The sequence below is a fragment of the Sorex fumeus genome, unplaced genomic scaffold, assembly GCF_029834395.1.
Source record: "Sorex fumeus unplaced genomic scaffold, SorFum_2.1 ptg000136l, whole genome shotgun sequence".
Classification (NCBI taxonomy): domain Eukaryota; kingdom Metazoa; phylum Chordata; class Mammalia; order Eulipotyphla; family Soricidae; genus Sorex; species Sorex fumeus.
The window spans coordinates 3,294,224-3,310,880 of record NW_026606193.1 but is presented as its reverse complement, the minus strand read 5'-3'; the positions used below and the strand labels follow the sequence as shown (position 1 = coordinate 3,310,880).

General features: G+C 52.4%; 1 protein-coding gene across 1 annotated transcript; it reads left to right on the top strand.

Moving 5' to 3' along the window:
• Positions 1–2,176: 2,176 nt before the first annotated feature.
• Positions 2,177–15,953, top strand: HPGDS (hematopoietic prostaglandin D synthase). The gene is made up of 6 exons (XM_056106642.1): positions 2,177–2,220; positions 5,718–5,859; positions 9,522–9,614; positions 11,407–11,516; positions 15,304–15,402; positions 15,684–15,953. Exons 2-6 carry the CDS (start codon positions 5,727–5,729, stop codon positions 15,846–15,848), a joined length of 600 nt encoding a protein of 199 aa, XP_055962617.1. The 5' UTR covers positions 2,177–2,220; positions 5,718–5,726; the 3' UTR covers positions 15,849–15,953.
• Positions 15,954–16,657: the final 704 nt, after the last annotated feature.

Sequence of the window (16,657 nt, the reverse complement as noted above, 5' to 3'; positions counted from 1 at the left end):
ACACACACACACGAACGGACAGATGGGGATGGAAGATAAGGTGGAAATAGAACGCAATTCAGGAGCACGACTCTGAGACAATTATCTTAAGGACTTGAAAATGCTAATGTAGAAAGATGCACAAAACAATAAAACGGATTTTAAAATTCAATCTATGTACCTTCATATTCACAGACCATTTTTCACCACACACGAAATGCGAGTTCCATCCAAGTCCCCATCTCTAAGTAACTGGCAGGAGAAGCCGCTATGGTAAAAGTTCTTAGTGGAATACAACTGTGTTCTTACAAATGGCCAAAATTATTCTAGTTAGGACCAAGTGCATTCATTCAGATGACGTGTAATTGAATAAACAAGGAAGCTAAAGGCATTTACTATAGCGTGTAAATAACTAAAATCAAGGACCTGGCAAGAAACAACAAAATTAACTTGAACTAAAAAATGAAAAAAAGAGGAAATCAGATCAACAGGCAAGGGGTCCTTAGGTCAAGGGACAGGAAGGGGTAGACAGTGACCCTTATACACACATACGGGTGTGGAACTACAACCTGAAATTCTGTATTGCAGAGCAAGAGCACCAGCAGAGGGGGCGGGGACAGTCTGTAAATCCAGTTTTGCATAGATAAATATTTTACTCGGTCTTTTCTCTGCGATGTCCTAATATTGTCATTGAAATTCCTTGTTTTTCCTCCTGCCTGAGAGAGTGACCGCTATGTGTCACACATGCAGGGTAATTATCCCCACTGAGCTGCATCCCTGGTCCTGACATCATTCTTTGTGTGAAAGAGTCAAAAAAACAAATTCGGGAGCCACACCCAGTGATGCTCAGGGTTCCTCCTGGCTCTGCACTCAGGAATGACTCCTGGCAGAGCTCGCGGGACCATCTATGGAATGCTGGGAATTGAACCTGGGTTGGCCGCATGCAAGGCAAACATCCTCCCCGCTGAGCTATCACCCCGGTCCAGGAAAAAATTAATCCCTAAAACATGAGCTGCTGATCTGCTTCAAGGCAATCAACCAGAAGTATCAGAAGCTTCCATTGTAAGTTTATTTTAAACAATCTGGCTCTTTTGAGAGAGAAGTATAAGTAAAATATGTTCACAACACTGGAAACTGAACTCTAGTGAAACGGTCAATTGCAGGGGAAGAGAAATGGCCGCCACTGGCCCTGTGTTCTTGTCGACAGGTCACGCCTGCTCCGCTGAGGCCCTCAGGTGTCGGCACCTCCCTCCCTCCATGGGCTGCTCACTGGCTGCCAGAGGGGAAACAGGCAGAGCCAACCGGGTGCTGGCAGCAAGGGCCAGGCTGTGGGAGACTCCAGGGCAGAGGCGCCAACCATCAGCCCACCTGTGAATCTGTGGAAACAGGATTCATGGTCCTCACTCCCTAGGAACTTACAGTGCAGGGTTGGTTTTTTTTTTTTTTTTTTGAATCAACGTGAGATTCAGTTACAAAGCTTTCATGGTTGCATTTCAGCCATACAATGACGGAACACCCATCCCTCCACCAGTGCACATTCTCCACCACCAATGTCCCCAGTATCCCTCCCGCTAACCCCACCCAACCCCAAACCCTGCCTCTAAGGCGGGCACATTCCCTTTTACTCTCAATCTCTCTCTCTCTCTCTCTCTCTCTCTCTCTCTCTCTCTCTCTCTCTCTCTCTCTCCTTTTGGGCATCATGGTTTGCAATACAGACACTGGGACGCCATCACGTTTGGTCCCTGGTCTACTTTCAGCACACACCTCCCATCCCGAGCGACCCCTCCAACCATCACTGACTTAGTGGTCCCTTCTGCATCCCAGCTGCCTCCTCCCCCAGCTCGTGAGGCAGACTGCCAACCGTGAGGCAATCTTCCTGACCCTTATCTCTACTTCCTTGGGTGTTGGTCTCATATTATACGGTGTAGGATTTTTAAAATAGACAAACAGAGAAATCACACCCAAAAACGTTGGTTCTACCAACTGCATGCAAATAGGCAATTTACATCCAAGCATCCCGTGAAACGCCCGGAGCAGCAGGCAGCGCTCTCTGGTTTGAGGTGCAGAGCGAGCAAACCACCTCCCAGACCGAAGGAAGAGACCTGGAGGTGTAAGGAAGCCGCCTTCCCTCTCTCTGGCTTGTGACTCACTTCCTCTTCAAAGAACACCAAGGTGCAGAAAACTCTGCACACCAGACCACCAGACGCTGCCGACGACGGACAGCCGGCCGGCCGGGGAAGTGTGAGTAAGTGGTGTGGGCAGAACGGGGTCTGTGTGTCTCCCTGTCTTCCTCTGTGCCTCCGTCTGTCTGTCCTCTCAGCCTCTGCCAGTTCCCCTGACTCTAGCCTCGTCCCCTCCGGAGCCTTCCAGCAAAGGCCGGGGGCAGACAAGTGGTCATTTCGCAGAGAGATGCAAGACCAGATTTCAGAGAGTTTGAAGAGATTCCAAAAGGTCCTCCAAGTGCTTTTTGACAGAAAATCCGTCAATACCAGAGGAAAAACCTCGCTCTAATCAGGGTTTATAACTTCTTCCAAAAATTTCCCAGGAGATGCTTCTCAACATATGAAGCAGCAGAGAATTCTATTTCATGGTTCTTCACTTTTTTCAAGTTGAGGTATTTGACTTGTGATGCTTTCTGTCGTTTTATGGCCTGTGTCTTGAGCATCTTGTTTTGCCAGGAATTGCATTTCTCATAACTTGGTTTCAAAGAAATTTGAAGGGATTTATTTACCCCAGGGTAGGAATCTGAACTCACTGCTCCCAGGGGGTCCTGCTTGCTCTGGCATTTTTGTGAGGCTGTTATTTTAAAGAATATTTAAGTTGGTCTTTGATAGGGAAAATTGAGGTTTTTAACTTAACCTACCCAGCCCAAAAAAAGATTCCCTAGTGTCCTACCTAGCGACACAACATAGCAACATTTCTAGTACTGAATTAGAGCTATTTGGAGACACTGTGAATAAAAGGAATAACTAGCATTTGTTACTGGCAACTGCTAAGGAAATAAAGTATTGTATTTTAATGTTAATATATGTAAGAGATTCTTATGTAAATGATAGTATCTCCAGTGATTGCAGTCTGAATACTACTTTTTTTTTTCCAAAAAGATAGTCTACACATTGGCAATACACACATTACACTCTATGTCACTACATTTTATCAGTGGTCGTGTTAAGATGAAACAGAAGGAAAACTATTGGCAAATTCACAAGTGACCTTTGTTTTCATCATACCATAGGTCACTGTGCCAACAAGGTGCATATACAAACAAAGCTGTCTTTGGAATTTGCCATTATGTTTGAAGTTCCTCGTATTTAAGAGTAAGAGCTGACATAGACCAAAGCTTTCATGAATAAGACAAATATGATTTAGGTTCTGAAGTGAATTATAAAATGATTAATACCTAATTACTTATTTGTGAGTTTTTGCCTCTAAAAAAATCAATCCTTGCTTTCCAGTTATCTGATGAAATCTTCAAAGTATTTAACATAGCAAATGAATTTTAATTTCATTTGCCAGAGAGTTAAGTTAGAATTGTTTCAGCTTTCTGGCCGGTACAGTAGCATTTTGAGATTATTTTTCTGTGTTCTTAAAATAATGGAGAGCAATGAAGTATTTGAGCTGATCAAAATAGAATGTTTTTTTTTTCACTACCTTGCATTTCATCAATGTCTGTGTTAAAATTGCCTATAGATAAAATAGGGCTGGAACGAAAGCACAGCAGTAGGGCATTTACCTTGCACACAGCCGACATGGCCGACCCGAGTTCGATTCCTCCGCCCCTCTCGGAGGGCCCGGCAAGCTACCGAGAGTATCTTGCCCACACGGCAGAGCCTGGCAAGCTCCCCGTGACGTATTCGATATGCCAAACACAGTAACATCAAGTGTCACAATGGAGACATTACTGGGCCCGCTTGAGCAAACCGATGAACAATGGGAGGACAGTGACAGTGACAGTGACAGATGAAATAACTGCAGCTAAGTGGGTCAGTGCTACAGAAAGTAAACCCGGGTCAGGGGTCGAGGAGAAACAAGGCGGGCACCGACACAGAACTTTTCAAAAATAATCCTTTTCCAGGTAAAATATTGAAGCTGTCTATTATTTTAACTGTTCTTTGATTCATTGATTCAGGAAGGTTACTCGACCTTCTTCGGAGTAAGTAAGGTATCGTGAAGATGTGAAGCTAGCTCATCCTTTCTGCATCTTGCTTCGCTACTATTTCAGGAAGTAAATGCAGCCTCCCTTGTGCGGGGTCAACACAGAACGGCATTAGATGTAGCAGTAAAAAGAAAAAAGAAACTGTGATTTGCCTAAGCAAAGGCTTGTTTGTAGCATGCTAAACCGGCCAAACCCCAGGTAAAGCTGTCGCTCACCTGGGTCTCACTCCTCTGCGTTGGGCCGTCGGGTCTCCGGTGTTCCCACGCACCTTCTCTTGTCTCAGAACGTTCTAGCCCCACACCCGTCTGCCCTCACTGCATCAGCCTGCACTTCTCACACCTGAGGCTGATTTCACGCCCCTGGGCCCTTCTCCACAGCCTGAAACACATACGCATTGTCCTAACGACCACGTTGTCTTATTATCGCGTTGTCTCAGTGATCACGTTGTCTTAATCATCTTAACTACTCGCAGCAGCGGGGTCCAGGGGCCACATGGGCCCCCCCCCCCCCCCGAGCCCGAGCAGTGGACCTGGAGGTGAGCGGAGGCGTGTAGGGTACCGGGATCCAGCGTAGGGCGTCTCCCCACCCAGCACGGCTGCCCACCCTCTCAGCCGCCCCCCTGGCCCTGGCATTGATATGTTTCCTGCAGTCCAGAAACATGTTATCTTGAAGTAATTTCATTTCTTTGGGGTTTTGTTTTCCTTGACATTGAAGATATCACTTGAGTCAATTTCCTGGAGTGTTTTGCATATGTTTTCTTCAGTGTATTTTATAGACTCAGTCTGATACCTGATTCTCTATTTTGGGGAAGCTTTTGCTCTTGGCATAGAGCGTGGTTTGATTTTAGTCTGCGTCTTTTTTTTTTTTTTTAATTGCTCACCCGGAGAGACACAGTTGCAAAGCCCATCATGATGGTCACAGTCCTATAGTGTTCCAACATCATCCCTCCACCAGGGCACATTTCCCAGCACCAGTGTCCCCAGGTTCCCTCCCATCCCCCATCCCCCACCCTCATCCCCTCCCTCTCTCCCTCTCTCTCTCTCCTCCCCCCTCCTCCCTTTCTCTCTCCCTCTCTCCCTTCCTCCCTCTCTCTCACACTCACTCTCTCTCGACCCTACTCCCCGTGACGCTCAGGAGCGAGGAGGCTGTCACTGCTCGCCAAAACGTGAGAGGTTGCCCAGAGCAGGAGGGAGACTCAGTTTCCCTCCCAGGGAGGTGGCAACTCTGGGCTTGTGCCCCACCTGCCCTCGGGGACTCCTCCTGCCTCTCGGCCTTCTGTGGGGACCCTCCTTTGAGGGGAGTGCTCAGTCTCTGGGCCGACCCAGCCTAAAGCCTGCTCCGACCAGCCAACCAGCCGTGCTCCAGGGCGACCCGGTTCCCGGCTGTGAGGCCAGGAGAGAGAGGCCCCACCGGGTCCTTCTCCTGTCTCGGGGCAGGCTCATGACTCGGGTTAACATCCTCCAGTATCTCCACTTAGCTCAAAAACTGCTACTACCTTCATTTAAAAAAAAAAAAAACAGAAGGAAAAAAAACAAAACAATCCAGAGCCCCGTTAAAACGACCTCCCGCTCTTTCTCTCCAGAATCACAGGATGCCAAACTACAAACTCATTTACTTTAACATGAGGGGGAGAGGAGAAATCATTCGTTACATATTCGCATATTTGAACATTGAGTACGAAGACCACAGAATCGAACAAGCGGACTGGCCCCAAATCAAGCCAGGTGAGCAGCCCAAACGGAAGTCTGTGAAAATGCGGGGAATGTATTTCCAGAACCTTCTGTCTTCCCTCACAGAAATGAAAAAAAAAAAAGGTTTTATGATATACTGTAGTTCTACATTCAGAAGCAGCTTTCAGGCGGCTACCTTTTTTTTTTTTTTTAAGGAAAATTCATTTATTTAGGGAATTATGAGAGGAGGGAGAGAGGGAACGGGCCAGAAGCAAGCTCTGAGCACCAGCAGGGGGGTCCCATGCGCAAAAGAAGCAGAATTGTCACTCAAAATTTTTTCCTATTAAAAGTGAAAATACTTAGTTCAATCTCTAGCGCCCCGCATGGTCCCCTGAGCTCCGCCAGGAGTGAGCCCTGAGCACAGAGCCAGGAGTGAGCCCTGAGCACAGAGCCAGGAGTCGGCCCTGAGCACAGCTGGGTATGACCGCAACCCTAATGCAAATAAACAAAAAACCTTAATAAAGTTACAGCATCAAAGATCGTGTGAAAGAGGATGGAATTATCTTGCACGAATGCCCCGGTTGGTGTCGGCACCACCGAACCAGGCTGCTGCAGGCCCACCCCCAGCTCCCGGCAGGAAGCAGTGCTCAGGAGGACCCGCTCCCAGCTTCGCAAAGCCACATGCCATTGTCCCTGCAAGTGAAGCTGGAAATACTGACTTTTGTGATTAATCACCTACACACCTAAAAATCTAGGACTTACTGACATTGGGTGGGGGGAGAAATTAGGTCTTCTGGTCCCGTCCACCCAGTTTAGGGATTTTCTCAGGTCTTCACAAGCCTCGATGATTTTCCCTGGATCTCTTTTAAGACAGCTGGAATCTTACTGGAGAGCAAAATCGCGTCATCAAAATACCTCGTGCACAAGGGCTCACTGGCTCCAGGGTGAAAGGCGACAGTCTTCACACACTTTCCCTAAGGAAACTTTATTGGGCCCTTTTCAGGGGATTATTCACAACAAGCAATACAAAATTAACTGTCTCGGCTCTGCTGTGGGGGCACGGTTTGGAATTTGGGGTGGAAACATTCGACATATGGTGGTGGAAAGGTGCACAGTGGTGGGATTGGTGTTCGAATAGTAAAGGTCATGAATTATTGTGAACAACTTTATAAAAAATAAAATATGTAGAAAGTTCTTCCCGGTCACACCAGCAGAGGGCGCACGTGTGTTTCTATTTTCTCAGACCGTGTGTCGAATTGAACTACTTAAAAGGGGCATTGAGTGGCAATCATGTTTGGTCTGTAGTCTACTTTCAGCATGCTTCTCTCATCCTGGGTGGAATGCCCTGCCACAGAGGCAGGGTGGGATGGGGGGATGGGGGGTGGGAGGGATGCTCGGACCCATGGTGGTGGGAAATGGGCACTGGTGGAGGGACGGGTACTCGATCATTGTATAACTGAAACCCAAGCACAAAATTTGTAAGTCTACAACTGTACCTCATGGTGTCTCACTAATATAAAAAAAAAAAAAACCACCACAGGCTCATAACAATAGAGAAATCAAATCGGAGAGGAAAAGCTTTCAGAAGTTCGGAAACAATGAAAGAGTAGCAGCAGCTCAAAAAGAGGATGTCCTGCCACGGGGATTGGGTGGTGGGAGGGATACTGGGACCACTGGCGGTGGAGAACGGGGGCACTGGTGGAGGGATGGGTGCTCGATCCTTGTATGACTGAAACCCAAGCACGAAAGTTTGTCTGTAACTGTATCTCACGATGATTCACTAGGAAAAAAAGTCTGCAACTGTATCTCATGATGATTCACTAGGAAAAAAAAAAAGTCAAGTGGCTTACCTGTAGCCCTGGGGATGCCCTTCCCCCTGGGGAGGGCGGCTGGCTCCCCTGGAGGCTCAGGTCCCTGGGACAGCAGAGCAGCACCGTGCCCTGGGCTAGAAGCACCCCAGGGACAGCTGTCCGAGGCTCGGTCTGCTCACTGCAGCGTGCCAGGCGCGTAGGATGTTGCTGGGCGCATTCATCGGGAAAGGCCGTGAGATGCCGTATCCTGCAGGCTGGGGGTCCCCGTGGATCTGTCTCGCGTGCACAGGAAGACCCTGAGACATGCCCAGAGCAGGTCTGGTGCAGCCTTTCCTCAGCTCCTGCCCCTCGGAACTCGAGTGGGTACAGAATGCAGGGGAAGCCGTAACTGGCCCGCACCGAATTAACCCGCACGCGAGGGCTCGTCTCCTTGCTTCTTTCCTTCTGCCCCGCGCCCAGGAACCTGGGAAAATCTTCATGGTTCTAGTTGTGTTATGATCATGACACACAAGTGTTGTTTGATTCTTGTCCATTTCCCAAAACCAAGGCATTTGCTGAAAAAAAAAATCTGACATCTAAGCATTAAAAAGATTTAGATTTCATTGATTTAGATTTTTAGATGAGGAAAAGTGACTTCATACCCATTTGCTTTTGTTGTTGTTGTTTTAACATATGCGGGAAAGCCATTCAAGAAGTAAAATGATGAGTATGTGTTAGGGTTATTTTAATGTTTTCTCAAGTCAGGCTTTTTTTCTGTAATCAATGTACATTCTGTGTTATAAATCTGTCATGTTTGTGCAAGCATGTCTTCTATGTACGTCACATGCTCACTCATGAAAATGAGAATTTAGCTAGATTCTGCTGCTGTTACTGGGGGCCACACTTGACTTGTGCTCAGGGCTTAACTTCTGGCTCTGACTTAGGGATCATTTTTGGAAGGGCTCAGGGAACCACGTAGGGTGCGCGGGGTCAAATCCGGCTCGGCCGCGAGCAGGGCAAATGCCCTGCACACTGTACTCTCGTCCATCCCCTTCGCTACATTCTTTACCCTAGCACAGCGGGTGCAGGGTGTTTGCCTTGCACACACGGCTGACCTGGGTTCAATTCCTCCGCCCCTCTCAGAGAGCCCCGCAAGCTACTGAGAGTATCTCGCCCGCATGGCAAAGCCTGGCAAGCTCCCCGTGACGTATTCAATATGCCAAAAACAGTAACAACAAGTCTCACAATTTGTTGTGAGACGTTACTGGTGCCCGCTCGAGCAAATCGATGAACAACGGGAGGACAGTCTACAGTGCAGTGCAATTCATTCAGTGATAAATATTTGTATCCTTTAGAGTACAGGTACAGAAAATACTATGATACAGGACTGAGGTTACAAAAATCAGTAAGACTTTCAGAGAATTTTTTAAGGTTGAGTTATGAGTATATATGGCGGGGCTGGAGAGATAGCACAGCGGGGAGGGCGTTTGCCTGGCACACGGCCGACCTGGGTTCGATTCCCAGCATCCCATATGGTCCCCTGAGCACTGCCAGGGGTGACTCCTGAGTGCAGAGCCAGGAGTAATCCCTGTGCATCGCCAGGTGTGACCCAAAAAGCAAAAAAAAAAAAAAAAGAATATGGTATAATATCCTTTTATATACACATATACACCAATGAGACAACATGCAATCATAGACACATTTATACACTGCGCGCATGGGTCTGGGCTCTGATTTTCTCGTCCTAGAGCGTTCTAACACACTGTTTGTCGTACACAACGTAAAGGCTTCCACAGAAGGCGGCTCTAGAGGAAATGATCCATCTCGAACCCAGGCTTCGTTGGAGCGATTGTTAGCGAAAGGGGCGGAACCATGGCTGTGGCCGCGTTCGGGAAGTTGACCCTTTGCTGTCATTGTTTCTTTCAGGGCTTCCATTTGGCAAAATCCCCATCTTGGAGGTCGATGGAGTCACCCTGCACCAGAGCCTCGCCATAGCCAGATACTTGACCAAAAACACAGGTAGGGGCTTCGCGAGCAGCACACACGGCCGTCCCCTCTCCGTGGGACGGGCCCAGTGGCAGGGAGCACTGAGCGGGGGTGGGCTTCAGCAGGAGCACCGAGGGGGAGTCCCACACAGCAGGGCTGGGTCGGTGTGAGGAGAGGCCCGGGGGTCGCCTCGGCGGTGGAGCAGGGCCTGACGGGTGAGAAGACCCCGTGAATCTGGATGAGCAGGGCCAGAGGGTAGGATGGTGGGGGAGGGGGGGCTCACCTAGCACCCAGCACCCAGGCATGCTCTGCAGTCCCTGAGCCCCCATAGGGACCCCCGAGTGCTGCCCCGGGTGGGCCCAGCAGGCTGGTCGGCTGGAGGAAACTAGAAAGGCGTCTGTGCTCGGTCCATCTCACATGGCTTGCCCGGACAGTCACTTCACTTCCCCGTGCTCACTCCTGCTTCCTGACACAAGTGTAGCCCCGAGCCCTGACCCGAAGCTCCTGGAAAGGTGCTCAGAGGGTCTGGCCAGGCTCTGCCCCACCCACGCCCTAAGGAACCCAGGAAGGTGCCCGCAGGCACAGGTGGGGTCTGGAGGCTGAAACTCCTCCGTGGCTTCATCTCGCTCACTTGCTGTCCCTTCATTGTAGTCGTGCCAGGACAGAAAGGAAACGGGGCAGAGAGCTGGGACAGCGGCAAGCCACCAGCCTAGTGTCCCTCCAGGGCCAGAGCCCCACCCCATCAGGTCCCCTGGGAGTCAGCCCTGAGCACAGAGCTGGGAGTGAGCACTGAGCACAGAGCCAAGAGTCATCCCTGAGCACAGAGCCAGGAGTCAGCCTTGAGCACAGAGCCGGGAGTGAACCCTGAGCACAGAGCCAGGAGTTAGCCTTGAGCAGAGAGCCGGGAGTGAGCCCTGAGCACAGAGCCAGGAGTCAGCTCCGAGCACAGAGCAGGAGTGAACTTTGAGCACAGAGCCAGGAGTCAGCCTGAAGCACAGAGCCAGGAGTGAGCCCTGAGCATAGAGCTGGGAGTGAGCCCTGAGCACAGAGCCGGGAGTCAGCCCCAACACAGAGCCAGGAGTCAGCCCTGAGCACAGAGCTGGGAGTGAGCCCTGAGCACAGAGCCGGGAGTCAGCCCCAACACAGAGCCAGGAGTCAGCCCTGAGCACTGTCAAGTGTGGCCCAGCGCCCCCACCCACCCCCTGCAAACAAAAGGGGGGCACAAGCGCTAGACTAGGCCTCGGGCTGAAGCACCGGTTTGAGTCCCGTGGGCTTTAACTAAGAGCAAGTCGTCGTTAGAGCCACAAATCCCATTCCTTGGAGACAAACGGCAGAGGAAGGGCCGGGGCAGCGAGTCCCTGGCAGGACCCCCAAGTCTGCGGGCACCAAGACACGGAGCCCGTGGTGGGCCTCGCCCCGCCTCTCGGACCCCGCCCGTTTCCCCGTGGCTGAGTGCAGGTGGGCGTGTGGCTGTGTCTGCGGGCAGGGGAAGGGCCGCACCCCGCAGGGCTCAGGTCAGGGCTTTCTCGGGCTCTGTGCTCAGAGACACCCACGGTGCTGGGAGACTCTGTGGTGTGTGGGGGTCAAGCTGCGGCCACTGCAGGCCTGGTGCCTGCTCGGTCCCTGTGCTGAGGGTACCCGGAGGGCCCAGGAGCGTCATTGGGGATCCGACACCCAGATGCCCCCCGCCCGCCGGGCGTGATCCCCGAGCACAGCCCCGAGTCGCCCCAAACAGAAGCAAACAGACCAAACACAAAGCAAGCCGGGCTCTCTGCACGGTGCTCGAGTGCATTCAGGGCACGGGACGGGCCGTTTCTCCCCACAGAGCTGGCGGGCAGCACGGAGCTGGAGCAGTGCCAGGTGGACGGGGTGGCCAGCACGCTGGACGACTTCATGTCGCGGTTTCCCTGGGCCGAGAAGAAGCCGGACGTGAGAGTAACGCGCCGTTTCTTACTCTTGGCGCTGCCGCTCAGATCAGCTGCTTGGCTCAAGGCCTGTCCAGTGGGGGCACAGGACAAAACAGACGCGCTAGAAAAACTCACAAGAAAGTGCTGCCATAAACACAGTGGGTTCTTGGAGTCAGGTGCCCAGCTTGGATTCTAGTCCCTTTCACTCACGCTGTCACACAGCTCCCGTCGGGAGCTCAGAGTCTTTGTCTGTGAGGTCGGGAGATCACAGAATCTACTCTGATGTCGTTGTCAAGGTAGACACTGTGAGCTCTTACTGTTATTTTGTGTTATCCTATGAACACTGCTTATCGTTCTTCCTTTTGTGAAAAAACAAAAGACACGGCATCTATTATTTACATGTCTGCATAAATTTGGACAAAATACTCTTTTGTAGGGCTGGAGTGATAGCACAGCGGTAGGGCATTTGCCTTGCGCGCAGTCGGCCTGGCTGAGCCGGGTTCAATTCCTCCGCCCCTCTCGGAGAGCCCGGTAAGCTACCGAGAGTATCTCGCCCGCATGGCAGAGCTGGGCAAGCTCCCCGTGATGTATTCGATATGCCAAACACAGTAACAACAAAGTCTCCAATGGAGCTGTTACTGGGCCCGCTCGAGAAAATCGATGAACAACGGGAGGAAAGTGACCGTGACTCTTTTCTAAGTTTCCGGAGACTTAGAGACGAGTATTTTACCGTACAGCCAGAGTCCCACCCGCTTATCTGCCTGCCACCTCATTGCTCCTTCCTTCCTGTGTGTTCTGTGCCCCATCGTGGCTTCATGCCCGAGACGATCTCGCAAAGAATCTTCTGGAGGGCTCGGGGAGAGAACCGGAGACCAAACTCTTACCTCGCATGCCTGGGGCAGGGTTTGATTCCCAGCACGCAGGGGGGCCCCCAGAGCATGGCCAGGGGCCACTCCTGCACATGCAGCCAAGAGTAGGCTTGGAGCACCAATGGGGGCGGGGTTGGCAGAGGGCTTCGAAATAAAGCAAACCAAAAGGAATCCCACTCTACCTTCACGACAGCATAGCAGTGTTCTTCCCCATCAGCGGCTTAGGTACTGCAGGAGGAGGTGAGGCCAGGGAGACTCCCAATCAAACCACCGGCAGGGGAGCAGGTTCAGGGGTCGCAATTGCTGCCTCTGCCCCCCCCCCCCCCCCCAGCAGGACCGTTAGGAGACAGAAGCAAGCACCTCCTCCCCTGTGGTGGCGGGCACTGCTGCCCCCTTCTGCTCAGCAGAAGCAGGAAACACTGAATGAAGAGGCGCCTGGACAGGGAACTGTTCCTGCTGAAACGTCCATTAGGGACACATTCCACTGCCAGTTCGAAACAAAGTTCATCTTAACCGAAGAAGCACATTGTGAAGAAGCACATTGTTTCTCTGATGGTTGGTCTTGAGGTTCGTCCCTGGTGGTTGGTGGGGCTTAGCCACACCCGGACGTGCTCCGGAGTCACCCCTGACTCTGTGCTCAGGGCCTCCGCCTGGTGGGTGCTGGGCCACCACCTGTGTGCCGGGGGTGAACTGGGCAGCCATGTGCCAGCCTGTAGTCCTAGGACCAGGCGGGGCAGCGGCGGGGAGCAGGGTTAAAGGAGTGGGAGTGGCCCAGACTTTTTTCTTACTTTTTGGGTCACACCCAGTGATGCTCTGGGGTTATTCCTGGCTCATGCACTCAGGAATTACTTCTGGATGTGCTCGGGGGACCCGATGGGATGCTGGGGACTGAACCCGGCTTGGCTGCGTGCAAGGCAAACGCCCTCCCCGCTGTGCTACGACTCCAGCCCCAAGTGGTTCAGTCTTAAACGACGGTGGTAGCTGGTTGTAAAACACCTTCTTGGTGCCGGCCAGGCACTTACCTTGCACACAACGACCTGGGTCCCATCCCTCGCACCACATATGGTTCCCAGATGACCTGCAGGGGTGATCCTTGAGCGCAGAGTCAGAAGGAAGCCCCAAGCAGAGCCAGATGTGGCCCAAAAACCAAACCAAAAAAAAAAAATGGAAAAGTGATGATAAAATAATGCCTTGGAGAAATCTACAATTCTCCGTCACTTCGCTAAAAGTCAGTTGCTAGAATACGACACCAAGGACTTCTCAGGGTCAAAAACAAATCTTTTCTCTCATAACTTTTTGGAAGAGAAGGTAGGACATTTGTTAATTCACAAGGACAGATACATGGGATACAGTCTAACACGCGTTTTAAGGGGCCCGAGAGAGTAAAGGTGACAGAGAGAGAGCACTGACCCCGCACACGGCCGGCCAGGTTCATCCCAGCACCCCATACAGGTCACTGAGCACAGAGCCAGGAGTAACCCCTGAGCACAGCGGGGTGTGGCCCCCAAACCAAAGATACACAAAATTGTGTTTTAGGTCCAGGAAGACAGTAGAGCGAGTAAGGCCTTTGCCTTGCACGAGGCAGCACGGTTTGATTCCGAGCACTCGTACGTTGGGCCCCGGCTAGGCGTGATCCCTGAGCACAGAACTGGGAGCCTCAGCACTGCGGCTGTGGCCCCAAGTCCAAACAGCTTCCTGTGTTACTTGTGTACAGGTGTCATGGGTGTTGTGTGTTGATTCTGTAACTTGATACCTTGCGGTACTGGTTTGTTATTTCTAAGAGGCTTTTGGTGGCCTTTAGAGTTTTCTGAGCGTCATGACGTCCGAGCGTGCTGGGAGTCTGGCTTCCAGTTTGGATCTTCTTGGTGTCTTTCTCTCGTCTGCGTGCTGTGTCGGGAAACTGTCGAGTGACAGAAACGGCCGAGGTCCTGCCTTGCGCCTGATCTCAGGCTGTCCTTCACTGAGTCTGGTGTGGCTGTGGGTTTTTTGCAGATGCCACTTCATTCAGACGTCCTCCATTCCTATTTTTTTTATTTATCTTGTATAGGTGTTGAATTTCGTTAAAAGCCTTCTCTGTGTCGATTGTTATGATCCCATGATTTTTATCTTTCTTGTTGCTTATCTCCTTTTTGTTTGTGTTGCATGAATTGATTCATACTTATGAAACCTAACCTGCATCACTGAGATGAAGCCCTCTTGTACATGGTGTATAATCTTTTCGGTATATTGCTGTGTTCTTTCCCCTGGGATTTGGGGCGTTTCTTGGGGGGTGGTTTGGGCCACACCCAGACCAAACTCAGGATTCACTCCTTGAGGTGCTGGGGTCAAACCCCGGGTGGCCACGTGCCAGGTTTTGACTAAATGCATGTGAGCCAAGTGAGTGGGTGGTCTTCCTCGCATGCCTTAGGGTCCTGGGGCCCTGCCAGTAGTCAGCCCTGATCACAGAGCCGGGAGTCAGCCCTGAGCACAGAGCCGGGGGTCAGCCCTGAGCACAGAGCTGGGAGTCAGTCCTGAGCACAAATCCAGGAGTTAGGCCTGACATAGCCTGATGTATTCCAAAACCCCCCAAAAATTAGGAAAAATATAAAATGTCTGCAAACATAATGGAGTCATTTGTCCATTGATAAAAATTAAGAGGAAAAACCCCCAAAGATTTTAGGGAGGAAAGATTTATTACCCATAAAGCAAGTGAGAACCGCAGACCGCAGCACGGCGAATCTTTCGGCCCATAAAGGGCGACTAAGGCCTGAGCCGGGCTGGAGTCAACGTCATTCGTCAGAGGACAGTTGGCTCTCGCTTCTTTCTGGGACCAGGCATGAGAGCAAAAGCAGAGAAGCCTCCCCCTTGCGGTCAGAGCGCAGAGAGGGGGTCCGGGGCGCTGTGGGGTGGGGGCGAGTGCGGGGACACGGGCTCCCTCCTGGGCCTCAGTGACCGCCCCTCCCCTAGGAGCAGGCCTTCACCCAGCTGCTGACGCAGGAAGCCCCTGGCCTCCTGCAGGACCTGGACGCGTACCTGGGGGAGAAGGAGTGGCTGGTGGGCGACTCCGTGAGTATGTTCCTGCCTTGGCAAGGGCGGGCGAAAGTGACGCACAGCGGGAGGGCCCCTGCCTGGCACCCCGCCGACCGGGTCTCGCTCCCCAGCACCCCGGGGCCTCCGGGCCCCACCTGGAGTGATCCTTGAGCACAGAGCGGGGAGCAAGCCCTGAGCACTGCCGGCGTAGCCCTCGGACCCTCACGAGAAAGATCACTGAAGTCTGGACGCCCCCAAAAGGGAACTTGTGTCTTTTATTTTGAAATGCAAATTTTTTTTTTTTTTCTTGAAACTAGGTGACGTGGGTGGACTTCTACTGGGAAATCTGCAGCAGCACGCTCCTGGTCCTCCAGCCCGACCTGCTGGCCGGCCACCCCCGGCTGGCCGCGCTCCGGACGCGGGTCCAAGCCCTCCCCGCCATCGCCAAGTGGATACAGCGGAGGCCCCCGACCAGACTCTAGGTGCACGAGGCCACCCCCGAGCTGACCGTCCCCGAGGTGACCATCCCCCGAGCTGACCGTCCCCGAGGTGACCATCCCCCGAGCTGACCGTCCCCGAGGTGACCATCCCCCGAGCTGACCGTCCCCCTGAGCTGACCGTCCCCCAGCTGATCGTCCCCAAGTTGATTGTCCCCAAGCTGACCGTCCCTGAGCTCCACCAGGTCGGCTTGGGAGAGTCGCTGAGCTGGACAGAGGGTCAGGGCACTCAGCTGGACAGTTCCCGGATACTTCCACTGTCCAAGCAAGGAACCGGGCCCGCTTGCAGCACGCACAGGTCACTGCATGTTCCCCGAGGTGTGCAGGAAGAGAAGTGACTGGACGGATGTGCTGGGCTGCGGCCTGTTGCTCTCAGCCACCCACCATGACACGGCCCCAGCGGGCAATGGCCAGCCTGGTTGCTTGTCATGGTCAGTGTCCCTGGCCGCTCACTGCGGCTCACACATAAGGCAAAGCGCCCGCTGTCTGCTCCCCCCAGGCCCGGCACACTCTGCAGAAACGCAGCCAGTCAGCCGAGGGACGAGGAGAGCGGGTGGGGGCCCCCTCAGGCCCCCAGCCCCCTCGAGGACCAGCCCGCAGCCCTGGTGACTGTGCAGGGACACGCTCACTCCCCTCCCTGAGAAGACACACACACGCTCCCCGCTGCACGAGACAGTGCCCAGGACACACCACGCGCTGTATCACAGACATCCTCATAGAACCAAGTCGACGTTTGCTGATGAGCAAATCGACTCCCGTCTCCGACCGCCGTGCTTTGAAAGCTGGTAACGCCC

Excerpts from the sequence above, each read along its gene's own strand:
- HPGDS (XM_056106642.1), top strand. The coding sequence starts at position 5,727 with ATGCCAAACTACAAACTCATTTACTTTAACATGAGGGGGAGAGGAGAA. Across the intron at positions 11,517-15,303 it reads AGAAGAAGCCGGACGTGAGA|GAGCAGGCCTTCACCCAGCT; the intron begins GTAACGCGCCGT and ends CCCCTCCCCTAG. Across the intron at positions 15,403-15,683 it reads AGTGGCTGGTGGGCGACTCC|GTGACGTGGGTGGACTTCTA; the intron begins GTGAGTATGTTC and ends TCTTGAAACTAG.